This window comes from Phodopus roborovskii, unplaced genomic scaffold (genome assembly GCF_943737965.1).
Source record: "Phodopus roborovskii unplaced genomic scaffold, PHOROB, whole genome shotgun sequence".
NCBI classification, from domain to species: Eukaryota; Metazoa; Chordata; class Mammalia; order Rodentia; family Cricetidae; genus Phodopus; species Phodopus roborovskii.
Window position 1 is genome coordinate 2,810,292 of NW_026126639.1, and position 13,265 is coordinate 2,823,556.

The 13,265-nt window shown below is 44.1% G+C and overlaps 1 protein-coding gene across 6 annotated transcripts in view; it reads right to left on the reverse strand.

Annotated features, from left to right (window-relative positions):
- Window positions 1–2,598: 2,598 nt before the first annotated feature.
- The window catches only part of Sox5 (SRY-box transcription factor 5), a 358,999-nt gene continuing 348,332 nt past the window's right edge, over window positions 2,599–13,265 (reverse strand). For all 6 annotated transcript variants that reach the window (XM_051173350.1, XM_051173348.1, XM_051173347.1 and 3 more), the window contains 4 exons: window positions 12,195–12,303; window positions 9,570–9,743; window positions 4,780–4,996; window positions 2,599–3,235 (listed from right to left, as the gene is read on the reverse strand). In XM_051173350.1, coding sequence (XP_051029307.1) covers window positions 2,932–3,235; window positions 4,780–4,996; window positions 9,570–9,743; window positions 12,195–12,303 — 804 coding nt within the window. In that variant the 3' untranslated portion in view covers window positions 2,599–2,931. The remainder of the gene's footprint in view (window positions 3,236–4,779; window positions 4,997–9,569; window positions 9,744–12,194; window positions 12,304–13,265) is intronic.

The following is a 13,265-nucleotide window of genomic DNA, read 5'->3' on the forward strand; positions in this document are numbered from 1 at the left end:
CAAAGTATTCTTGTTGCCCAAGGTTAAGGAAGGAAAAGCAAGCTTGTCTAGAATGTACTGTGAGATAGGAACCCAGCATATGCAAGTGGACAATCCACATCAGTCAGGAGGGTTTGTTAACAGACACAGAGAAACAGTTTTTTTTTTTTTTTAAATAAATCTGTTTTCACATTGTATGTTATAATGGTATAAAAACAAGTGTCTATTTTTTCTCTTATTCAGAGTGCTTCAAAACAAACAAAAACAAAAACTTGGCTCTAGATAATTGGTAATTAAATAACTAAAATGAGAGAAAAGAGCATAAGTTAATTAAGATTGAACACAACCCTCCTACTAATTCACCCCTTCATATTGAACACCTGAACTGACACTTCCGGGCCCCAAACTGATAACACAGAGGAAGTCACAGATGGAGAAGCAAGTGTGTGGATGAGTATGTGTGTATCATATGCACATACATGTATGTGTGTACATGTGTATAAGAGCTGGAAATTAGTTTTAAATACCTAACAGCTTACTGGCTGTACTTCCAAATCAAATCAGAATAAAATATAAAGGGAGAAATAAAATAAATTATACATAATTTACTAATCTGGGAACAGCTGACCGTTATTATTATTATTATTATCATTATTACTATTATTATTATTATTATTATTTTATCATCATTTTACAACACTAGCAAAAAAAGGCAATTCAAAGGAAAATACAGTCATTAAAAAAATAAAACAACAAACAAACCACAAACAGAAAATAGAACCAAACCTCTGACATGCAGGTATGATCAGCTCTTCCAAGCAAAACCTCAGAGCAAGACTTTTGAGAGAGAGAAAAACAAAAAGGATTTTACTTCTTTTTTGTGTATGTGTGTTTTTGTTTTTGCTTATTTGTGCAGAAAAATCAAACTTGAGGGCATTGTTTGGTGGGGCAAAATGAAAACACGATGTAACACTGTACTATATCCAGACCACTGGCTACAGTGTAACATACCCAGGCTACTGGCTACAGTGTAACATACCCAGACTAGTGGCTACAGTGTAACATATCCAGGCCATTGGCTCTATAATGTAACATATCCAGGCCACTGGCTACAGTGTAACGTACCCAGGCCACTGGCTACAGTGCTGACTGACTGATACTAAACACTAACTGTAGTGAGTGACCTGAAATGATTCTGGGTTTCTTTGACTAGGTCCTACCCCTGCCTTGGCCCTTCCGTTGGTGATGTCAAGATCACCAGTCCTGTCACCATTGGCTGTTGCTCCCAGCAAGGACTCTGCTGGTACCAGCAATTGATCTTTAGCAGACTCAAGTCAACATGAAGGACCATACAGAAGTAAGGGTCTGCTTGGTGGTGCTGTAGGAATTATAACCAAATCCTGGTTCTTATGGCATGGACTACACTTGGCCCCCATTTGTAAAATGCAGTCTCTGACCTCATTGCATGGAGAGATGAATAGGAATTCTTATAGAACTACCAGTTCCTGATCAGGAAAAGATGGACTGGTGGAGATACACCCTAATTCTGTGTCTCTGAAAAATGGCCAAATATATGCAGTTAAAAAAATGATTGTTTTACTCAAAGTTTCAACAGGAAACACACACACACACACACACACACACACACCACTAAGTTAAGTAGCAAACATTAGAAGAAGCAAATTTTCCAGGGAAAAGGGACCTCAGGAAGCATTTGGTTGGTAGCTCCCATGTTTGCCAAGCACATCTCCATGACACCGGGCTACCAGGTCCACCCAATAATATACTAGAAACTGAAAAATAGAATTTCTTAGCCCTACACTTAGTTCCACTGTCACTGGACATGCAAAGTCAAGGTCAAGTTTGCTTCTAGACCACTTGCTTAGGAGAGGTGGGATTCCATTCCCATATGTGGGCTTTGCTTACAATGTCCCAACATTATTCCCTAATAGGAATGTGTCTAATGTACCATAATCCCACACATACACACACAGAAATCCAAGATCAGAAAATATTTTTTCTCTAAATTTCTATCTCTCTCTCTCTTTTCACCTGAGAACAGCACCTACAGTTTCCATTAAAAAAAAAAAAAAAAATCAATCTCACCAGTTGCTGGTGTATCAGCTCTTTCCAGGGACTGTCTAAGGTTTAACACTGTCCCAACTTAAGGAGGAACAGGAGTAATGAAGGAGTAGAAAATGAAGGAAAATGAAGTTGGTGATCGCTTCAGCTGGCACTTGCTTAAAAGATGTAGTGTTGTGTGCAAGAGTTAGAGGTCTCTACAGGAAATGATTGCTGATTGTGTGATGTAGAAGCAAGGAAGGCAAAACCAGGCTCTTAGTTTTTCCTCTCTTCCCCCACCCTCACACACAGGACCCCATCTTTAAAGCAGAAGAGAGAGAGAGAGAGAGGGCAGAGGGAACAAGTGTCCGTCTCCCTCTTTCTGTCAGGTGCAAGACAACAATCACAAAGGAACAAAAAGGTAAAAGAAAACCCCAGAACCATCCCCCAAACAAAACAAAACAAAACTTATTTCTTTTTAAAAAATTGTAGCACAAAACAACAAAACACATTCACAAGCCACTTGTTGGCACTGTGTACCTGAGTGAGAATTTCTAGTTATAGAACAAACAGCCATAAAGTTTATTAAAAAAAAAAAAAAGTTGACGGGTGAGACTTCAGTGCTGGGGTCTAGCAGCTGAGTTACTGGCTTTGTTTTACCCATAGCTTATTTCAATCTCTTGTTGATGTTGTCTGCTTGGAAATTGTTTCCTTTCCGAGCCTTTTGAGGCTGAGGTCTATTTGTCAGCTGATGTCCCAACTATTTAAGACTAACAGTTCAAATAACAGTCAGTGTATGAGAAAGTTAATGTGCTTGGCCACTGGTAAGGATGGAGCAGCTAGGGCTTCTTTAAGTCCTCGGCTCGCCACGCAACAGTCTGTTGGCCCTTATCAGTTGGCTTGTCCCGCGATATGGTTTTCGCTGTCACTCCCATAATCCACATCTGGGTCATCTTCTTCCTCATCATACTCATCGTAAATCTCTCCGTTGATGTCCTCAGCCTGAATCTCCTCTTTGATGTGAGGCTCCTCTCCCTTCACACTGTAAGTGCTCTGAATCAAGGGCATCCCAGGCTCTGGGCTGCTGGACACACTCGAGTGCTCTGAGGGCAGGTGAGGGGATGGCATTCCCGCCATGGCAATGGCTCCAGGGTACACAACTCCAGTGGTCGCAATGGGAATCTGTGCTTGTTGCCTGTCACAGAAAGAGTGGGTGAGTGTCTCCCTGAGATCTCAGCTGTCCCCTGCCTCAGCACTAACTGGAACCAGCATTCACCCCATTGCCCAACATGCTTCAGTGACACCCTGTGTGGATTCTAGTGCCTTCCCCTGCCTGTGCTTTGCCTCATAGATTAGGAGGCATTTAACCAAATTGCCATTTGACAATTAAAATAATTCTGTTTTATTATTAGGTTAAAAAAAATTATCACAGAAAGATTAAGCAAAATTATCCACAAGCTTGCCTCCCAGTTCTTCATGATGAAGGATGGAAGGGATTTTTGTTTTTCCTGCAATGGAGCCTAAAGATATAGTTCAAGTATAATGGGGAAAAAATCTAAACTATTTAGAACTTTCAGAATAAAGTTATGGTTCCCAAAATATGAGAAGGTAAAGCTGTAATGATATCTACCTAGTGTGTGAAATGGTGTGAGCCCTTTGGGGATTGCAGGCTGAGCCAGCCTTATAGACATACCACCCCAGGAATTGCCTACAGTTCCATACTTATTTCCTATTGTCCCAGTCTTTAAAACCTTTTAACATGGGAACTCACAGTTTTTCACTGAACTTTAAAGATTGATTTAGCTGATACTGGTGTGATGGGATTCCCAGGCATTTATTTGGGCTTTCCTTCTTGCGTTTATCCATTCATAGATTTACTATATGCTCCAGAAATAGTGGCATCCCAGAGCCTTGCACAGAGCACATTGGCTCTGGAGGGTGTGGGGCTGGTATGATCCTTTTGCTTTCATTATTCAGCCACCTTCTGCCTATACCCAGAGTGCCCTTTGCTATCCTATGCTCTCTGTATCATACTGTTTCAAGCACGAGTGACTTCTTTCTTGTGTATCTTGAGAATTCTGCAGTGCTTACAGCATCACTGTGCGGAGAGCATCCTTGAGGCGGGGTTCTAAATTCAGGATGGAACTCTTCTGTTTGTGACCTTGCTGTGTCCTAAATGTAATTTCTACTGTAGAAGATGCACACACAGAAAGCACGCGCGCGTGTGTGTGTGTGTGTGTGTGTGTGTGTGTGTGTGTGTGTGTAGCTCCACAGTACTCAGAAGAAAGTGACTCTTTTGGAACTACTGTTGGGTTGTGTTATCTTGAATAAGCTGCCAGTAGTGAAACTTATCATAGCAAAGTGCTGGAAGTCATGAACATTAGCCAGGAGAAGACCTGGCAAGATCTGGCCATACCTCTAAGCTTGTAACAGCAAACATCAAGACTGTATTTATTATTGAAGTGACTGTGATTTGAAATGACTTGTGAATAGAACTCAGGGGAGCAAGGGGCTCGCAGTGGATGTCTCTCCACATACAAACATAGAAACACATATCTCTCTGTCTGTATGTTATGTATGCTACTTACTGGGTACAAAATAATCTTGGGGGGGCGGGGGAAGACTGTAGGTTCCTTTCCAAAAGTTTGCTTTGCAACTGGGCAGCCAAGGGGGATGTTCCCTTGTGGACAACAGGAAGTTGGTGTTATGTGACATAGGGCCGGAAGGAAGTTCTCATACCCAACATTGAAGTACTGTCGCATTTCCTGCCTCCGGTTCCGCATGATGGCCTTGTACTCCCCGATGCGAAGCTTCTTGCCGTCCACCAAGCAGGTGCGCTTAGGTCTGGGCTTGTACTTATAGTCTGGGTACTTCTCCAGGTGCTGCTTGCTGAGGCGAGCCTGCTCCTCGTAATATGGCTGTTTCTCTAGGTTAGTCATAGCTTTCCAGCGAGACCCTGTGGAGACAAGGAGGTTAGGATGCCAACTCACAGAGCTTCCAAGAATCCTTAGAGAGAAAGAGAGAGAAAGAGAGAGAGAGAGAGATGCCACAGAGAACAAGGAAGAAATTGAGAGAAAAAAGAAATGTTGGACAAAATCCAGAACTATATAAACATGTTTCTGATTAGCGAAATCAACTTGAAAGGCGAGATTTTCACAAGAGCAGAGGTGTCTGCAAGGAAATTATGCACCCAAAGACATGATCACTGGGCAGTGCATTATTTTTGACTTGAATGAACAGCTAACTAAACTCGCTTATTATGCACTGTAAAGCTCAAGAACTTTATATGATGCACTTAAACCGGCGAAAACCCCATGCGAATCCAACACATATTGTGACTCCATAGCTTACTGAGTCTTGGAGTATATTTCTATGTTGAGGGCACACGTATCATGTGGCTGTTTCAGAGACAGTGTCTGTAAAACTCACTGCACTTCCGAATTAACCCCTTTAGATAGGGACTTAGGCTAGGAGAAGGATCTGGAGTTACCACATGTGAGAACTGTGCTAAGAACCTTGAGTCATCCTGGGTCCTGTGATGCTCATCAGCCAAGCCTGACTCACATGGTGGGTGAAGAGGGCTGACACCTTCCCAATGCTGCAACCTTCATGTTGTGCTGATCCCCAACTGTAAAACCGTTTCTGTTGCTACTTCATTACTTTAATTTTGCTACTGCTATGAATAATTGTGTGAAAGTCTGATATACAGGTATCTGGTGTGTGACCTCCACAGGGTCAGAAACACAGATATTGTTAAATATTGTTGAATGAGATTGAGTCTTTTCATGGCATTTCTTGCCAGAGTGTTGACCAGATTTCAAACCACAGATCAGTTCATAAGGGTCAGTTTACCAGAAAAAGTCCCCTGGGGAGAAGAAATACAAAGAGAATCATGGGTCTCTGATTCTGTCTTCTCTGAAAACCGAATATAGACATAAGGGGATTCAGTTAGATCATTGAAGATTTTCTCTAAAATATCTCTTGGCTAAGGAAAGGAAATGCTCACTGAAGGAGGTAACCTGTCTTGTCTTGACCTTCATGTTTACCTACATCTCCTAACATGTGCATAATGGTGGGTTGGTTGGTAGGTTGAGAATTAAAACTCTCTGCTTTAACTTCTGACATGTTTCCCCTCAGAATCCCCAGCCTTAAGCCAGTACCTTTTGCTTTTAGAGACAGGGTCTCTCCTATTACACACTCTGGAATTACAAGCATGCATGTTCCCACTACTCAGCCTACAGCCTTATTTATTCATAATTATGAATCATGGTATCCAGGTAGCACCTGGGATGGAGTGGCTCAGCTCCACATTAGAACCGCACAGTCTCAGTTTGGAGGCAAAACTAGTTTACACCTTTAACATTCCCTCTGGGTAAAGATAGCCAACTGATAAGTTGGGTTTGGTCTCAATGGCTTCCCGGCAACAATAGCAGTTGACTGCAGATCCCATAAATACACCCACCGAGTATGGCAAAGACATTGTGGTCGTCTAACCCCTTCCCCACAAAGAGATGAAAACAGCTACTTGATTTGTTCCCAGAGCCAAGTATAACAAGGAAGTGGCTTGCTGTGGGGCTGTTTGCAATGAAAATGAATAGACTATTGGGGAATGCCTCTTCATAACAGAAGAGTAAGTTACAGCAAAAAAATATTTGATGCTCAAAATAAGAGAAAATAAGTAGCCTTTGCCTTCGCCTCCCCCCACCCCGACTTCTGAGTCTGGCAGTATGCTACATGAGGAGAGCCTGTACTGAGCAGCGATGTCATCTCCATGGGGCATGTAATGAATTTGCACATTTTACTCTGACTACTGTATATCTAATCAGAAAAAGATGTCCCCCAGCCCCTGATCTCGCGCCAAACAGTAAAAGGTGATTCCGTATGTTAACAATTTCAGCAGAATGGCTTATTAAAACCAGATTTTAGGGTATTATAAAATGCTTAGAAGCCCTTTAAAATGTCAACTAGGATCCCCAGAGACTACGTAAAATGTCAACCCAGCTCAAGCGCCTGTTTTAAGCAGAATGAATTAGCAGCATGCTGTCGGAGGCTGTTATCCAAAACAATCAGTAAAGAGAAAAACATCAAGCCTCCTTTGTACTTTTTATATGAAATAGGCCATTCAGAACCATCTTGTGGCTATTTGAAGATTTTATTTTTATTTAAAGCTATAACTAAATATCGAGGCCCAGAACACTTTGGTGTTTAATTTTTGTGTGACTATAAATGCTGTATGTTTAATTAATATGGCTTTATCAGCGAGGCTTGGCCTGGAACCACCTTATATGTAGAATATAAGTCAGAGGCTATATAGCAACTCCCACCTTAACAGATTCTCCTAATCAGTTAGTACTGTACCGTAAAGAATCTTTGCTACATTTCCTAGAAAAATTATTGTCTTAAAAAAAAGAACACACACACACACACACACACACACACACACACACACACACACACACACACAGGTGGGGTGTCAAATGCCTATAATCCCAGCACTCAGGAGGCAGAGGCAGGCAGGTATCTGTCTACACAGTCTGATCTACACAAAGCTAGTTCCAGGACAGCCTGAGCTGTTACACAGAGAAACCCTGTCTCCAAACAAACCAACCAAAATAACACTTTCAAAGACTTCCGTGTGTGTGTGTGTGTGTGTGTGTGTGTGTGTGTGTGTGTGTTGATGGAGAGAGGATGAAGGGTCTGTGTACTCTGGAGCTGCAGCTGGGGGCGGTCCTGAGCCTCTCTTCTTGAGTACTGAAAACCTAACTCAGGCAGCAAGTGCTCCTAACCACTGAGCTTCCTCCCCAGCCACCAACTGTCTGCTCTTCTATATAGAATAAAGTTTTAACCAGTGAGATGGATTTAGTACTGAGCTCCTCTGTCAAGGTGACTCCAGATGAAGCAGGTACAGCATGCTCAATTTGAGGGATCCCTCCAGACATGGTGGCACACTCCTTTAATTCTGGCATTTGGAAGAGAGAGGTGGGCATATCTATGAGTTTGCGGCCAGCTTGGTCTACATAGTAAGGCCCTGTCTTTAAAAGTGTGGCAAATTAATGATGAAGTAGAACGAAGAAATTAACGGAGACATAGTTGAGTCACAGCAGAGTCATCAGTGATACTGGTTTCACCTTCATCACGACCAGCGGCTTACTTTGTACGAGTTTATGTTCTCAAATATACAAACCCTGTTTCTAATCTTTCAGACAACATCCATGTATTCATCTGAAAACCATTTCAGAAGTACACACACACACACACACACACACACACACACACACACACACACACACACACACACACACACACACGCATGTGTTTTTATGTGACTTGATGGCATTGCGTGCACATCCTGTGACCTAGGTGGCATCGACTGCCTTTGTTGAGAATATGAAAGTGTGAACACAGAGGGTTACATTCAGTTACCATGTGTAGGCAATCAGTTCTTTAACGTATCCGCAGAGGTATTTCTTTATAACGTCTATGAGATTCCAAGAGCATCATCGACTTTAATTAGCTTCAGTAGTTTACGCACATGCTACGTCCTGTCTTCAAGGCCTGCTCTTTTTCTGATAGAGCTTGGTGCTTTCATTCCCAACCCTAACTGTTAGAGAATGGGCAATGTGAAGTCCACCTTGATGTTGTAGTGAATCGTGCTCCTTGGAAATAACGACGAGGGTAGTGGCAGTAACAACGTCAGTGGCAAAGGTCCAAAGGCAAATGGAGACTGGCGCCTTCATCTCCCTTTCGCCCTGCCTGGATCTTGTCTTAAGTCAGTCTGCAGAAGTCTTCCTATATTCTGTGCCCTCCCTGCCTCCTTCTGTCTGTCCATCCATCTGTCCAATAACCCCTGCCCTCACTTCCTTCCCTCCCTCCCTCCCTCCCTTCCCATCTTCTCTGTGTCTGCTTTGGGGTAAATGTGTGCCCTGTGTTCTGGTATGCTGGGGCTGTTCTGGTTAAATTAAGCTTCTTTTCAGTTAAGCTCACAACAACGCCATGTCCCTAAGAGTTACCACGAGCACCTTTGGTTCACAGACTGCATGGAGTCACTGACTGCATAGGAGTGGATGTTCTAGATCCTTTGTTCTGATTAACCAGCCTGTAGCTTTCCTGTCTCCTCCCACTACGCACCGTGCACACTAAGCACAACTCTAAAACTTAGATGCTTCTACAAAGGAGAACGAGCGAGGGATGAGACATGCATGGCTGCTTCACAAGGGAGCGGGAGACACGAAGGTCATCACTAGGAATGGCTTGTGTAGAAGCAACATGGCCTCTGTCATAAATCTTAAAGCAGGGAGGACTTCAGGGTCACAGGCATGGCCACTCTCCAGGGGCCAGTACAAGAACACGGGATACTGTGTTGTTCACAGGGCCCTCAATGATGGCGCTAATATGCTGTAGCAGCAGAAGACAGGGGCAGCCTGCCTTTCATACCCAGCAAGAGAGAGAGAGTACCACACATCTATGGACACCCACGCGGCCCTCCGCTCTCCTTACCCGGTACCCACGCGGCCCTCCGCTCTCCTTACCCAGTATCTTGCTGATGTTGGAATTGTGCATGTCAGGAAAAGCCTGAAGGATTTTCCTCCGTTCATCTTTCGCCCACACCATGAAGGCATTCATTGGACGCTTTATGTGGGGCTCGTTGCTCCCACGCCCCCTAGATTCCCTGTAAATTCTTGACTCTGAAACTCCGGCACTTCCTAGAAACAGGGAACATCAACATTTCTGTCAGTGTTGAGAAGCTACCTCCATCATGACTGTTTTCTCAGTCTATTAAAATATCTGAAAACAAAACGTCTTTCTGATAATGGGATTCCCAGTCCCTAAGGCAGGTGCTTGCTTATGAAGTATCTGAGATAACCCTGTGGTGGCAAATGTGTAATTTTTAAAACCCAGCTCTCATTACATCTTGGGTTTTCAATGAACAATGGAAAGTTGGAGCATTTACTGGATAGCTCACAGGAAGCAGACTTATTACTTTTTTGGATTCTTAGGGTATATTGGAAAGACTACACCAAGATTGTGAGAAATTGAAGTATTTGTACCTCCCCTTTGTCTCTGAGGACACACTAGTAGAAACATGCTAGATAGAATTTCGGTCAAAACAATATAAAGACCTCCCGTTAATGTGGTTGGTGTTTCTTTTCAAATATATATATATATATATATATATATGTGTGTGTGTGTGTGTGTGTGTGTGTGTGTGTGTGTATGCATGTATGCATATATGCATACACACACACACATATATATGTAGTCTATGTAGAAGGCAATGGATAGTTTTCTGTCATGTTTAAGGTAGGGGAAAACCATATATTTCACTGAATGTAATCAGTGGACCAATTGATGGTTGTATGTCGATATCAAGCGTCAATGATGAGGTGTCCCTCAACCCCGGGAGTCACACAGGAAGCTGCACTGCACTCTCCCACCTCTGGCCTTATGTGACTTCTTAAAGCAGCTGTGACAGAGGGTCTCACAGCTGGGACGCCAAGATGCTTGGGTTTGGGAGATGAGAACCAGGGGAGACAGGGAGCTTGGCACTCTGCTGCTAAGTCCTCACTGTTATCGTTATTGAAAGCAAGGAAAAACGGCATAAAACTTAGAATCTGGGAGTTCCTGGTGCTTGTGCCACCAGGGAAACAATCATGCCTTTCTTTTAAAAGTCCCTCCTGTTCACCTGTACACCTTAATCTGAGGAACCAATAAGCAATCGGTCAGTATCACCTCTGCAGGGTTGGCAAACTGAAAACAAGGGCCGCAAAGTAGCATCTGTCTAGGTCGCATGGCTCATGGTCCCTCATTCATTGCATGCTCCATGCTTGGTGTGGACTGGAAGCTACTTTGTATATGAGCACACTACTCAATTAGACAAGGGCGACACGAGCTTTGCTGTTGTAACTCTCAGTGCCAGAGTATATTTTCTCGTGCGGGCATAGTTTAAAATTCATGGGAATGTGGTCTTGACTGGCAAGCAGTTGTGCTAATGCACCTTCCTGGGATGGGTTTGTAACTAGGGAACGATCATATAGGCACATCTGCTGCTTCCTGTTCTCACACCTTACAGCAACAGAAGCCACAGGAGCAGCAGGGCGGGGCTCCGTCAACCCTGAATGGGCTCTCTGCCTGTGTGTGTGTGTGTGTGTGTGTGTGTGTGTGTGTGTGTGTGTGTGTATGCGTGCGCCAGCTAGCCAGGTTTCTTCTCCGTGTTGCAGCAGCTAGGCGTAGGCGAGACTGGTTGCAAGATTTTGTTTCTGCTGTTCCAGGCACCCATGCTCAATTTCAAGGGGCCATTAAGTGAGGTGGTCACGCTTGCCTATCTGTCAGCTGGTGAGGCCCTTGATGACTAGAGAAGCGTGCCTGTTGAGGAGTCTCAGGGACTCCCTCTCTTCTACATTCTGCTTCTCCTCGGTTTGCTGAGTCCTCTTCCAGCCTGTAGCAGGGCTTGGCCACTAAATGCCTAAAGCACACTTCACCTGGCCCTGGAGGGAAGACCGGGTTGGGGTCCTGCATGGAGAAGTACACTTTCTTCTGTTCCCTCTACTGCCTCAGCTGAATTGGGTTCTGGCTGCTGGCTGCCATGTTTGAAGTTGTACACATGTGAGGTATAGAACGGGGACGTGGGTGGAGCTCTCTGCAGGCAGTCCTGGTAAGGTGGGGGTGGGGTCTGGACGCTGGGTTAGAGTAGTGTCTGTCAGTGTGAGGAGCGTGTGTCAGGGGAGGCCCCAGATACAAGGAAAATGCCCAGGCTGTGTCTTCTGTGCTGTGTATTTAGCTGAAAAATGCAAGCTGCAAAAATCAGCTGAAAGATACACAGTTCTACAAAGTTTGGTGTGCAGGGAAGAAAGTGGCGAGAGGCAGGAGAGCTTCTGGGCCAGGGTACTTGCTTTGGAATTACGCCATCTTAGATCTAAGCCCTGCCTTTGGCACATGCAGCCCCCTGATCCTGGGGCAATGAGTCCACACTGCTGGGGTCAACCTCTGTCTGCAGTGGCACTGACAGGTGCCACAGACCACGCCCCCCGCCCCACCCCACCCCGCCCCCACTATGGCCAGGAAGGCAGTGGCCTTCCTGTCTATTCTCTTGCTCTAAATGCGCCTCCTCCACCCCTGCCTGCATTGTGGGTCCTGAGGGTGGAATGGTCACGAACCGTCTGAGTCCCCACTCATGTTGAAATCCATCACTCCATGGCTAAACTTCCCTTCTTCACTCTGCTTCACCGCCAGTTGCTGAGTCAGACTCTCCAGTGTTGTTTTTTCCTAAAAAAAAAAAAAAAAAAAAAAACAGAAAGAAATTTAAAATGAGAATCTTGAAACTATAATTACTCAAAGACATTTCTCCCCTTGGGCCATACATAATAAAGCTGGCTGCTAGGAGCCACGGGATATTGGTTTATTCACCTTTGCATGTTCAACACGGAACGCTAAGGCAATTAAGGAAAACAATCAGCAGGGATTTGGAGGGGACTTTGACTCTCTGAAACCCAGAAAAAGTCTTGGCATTTGGGTTTTGTGTGCCTGAAGGAGCTTAGGCTGAGACCCCTTGGAGACAGCCTTCCTTAGTCACAAAGTGCACATAGAGATTTCCCATCAGCAACCAGCTCTGCATTTGGGAACCCTGCTTCATTTTTATTCAGTAGAGAGTTGTAGGGGTGGCTTAAGTCCCAAAGAAAGTCTTCCTGTAGTCAGGTGACCAGAAACAAAGCTCAGAGGAGTTCACCTCCCATCACCACATCCCAAATGCCATCTGCATTGCTCACTCAAGGGTAATGAAGGCAATTAAATATTCATCACTAATTGCTTGTCAAGGCTCCCCATATCCAATGGAAGTGCCTGCTACTTGGACCACAATGTGACTTGGATTGCTCAGCCAAAATATTGAGTTGGCGAATTACTTGAGATACAAATAGACATGAATTAGATCTCAAAAGACATCGTCTTTTAAAAGCATGCAGTGTGTGGCTTACATTCATGGAGAGCACGGTGTTAAAAATAATGTGATGCTCAAGAAAAATATAATGCTTAATCCTACCCCCTCATGATATTACATTGCTTCCAAATTAAGAAACCAGTTGACTCTAAACATAGGGAAAAGCATGCAAGGGGAGGTAGGCCGCCTTCCTCTCAAGTTTTCCAGTCATGCTCTCTGGATAGTGTGGTTCCAAGAAAGGCAGCCATTGGCGTCTGCAGCTATAGCTCAAGTCTCTTGACAATTCACCAGA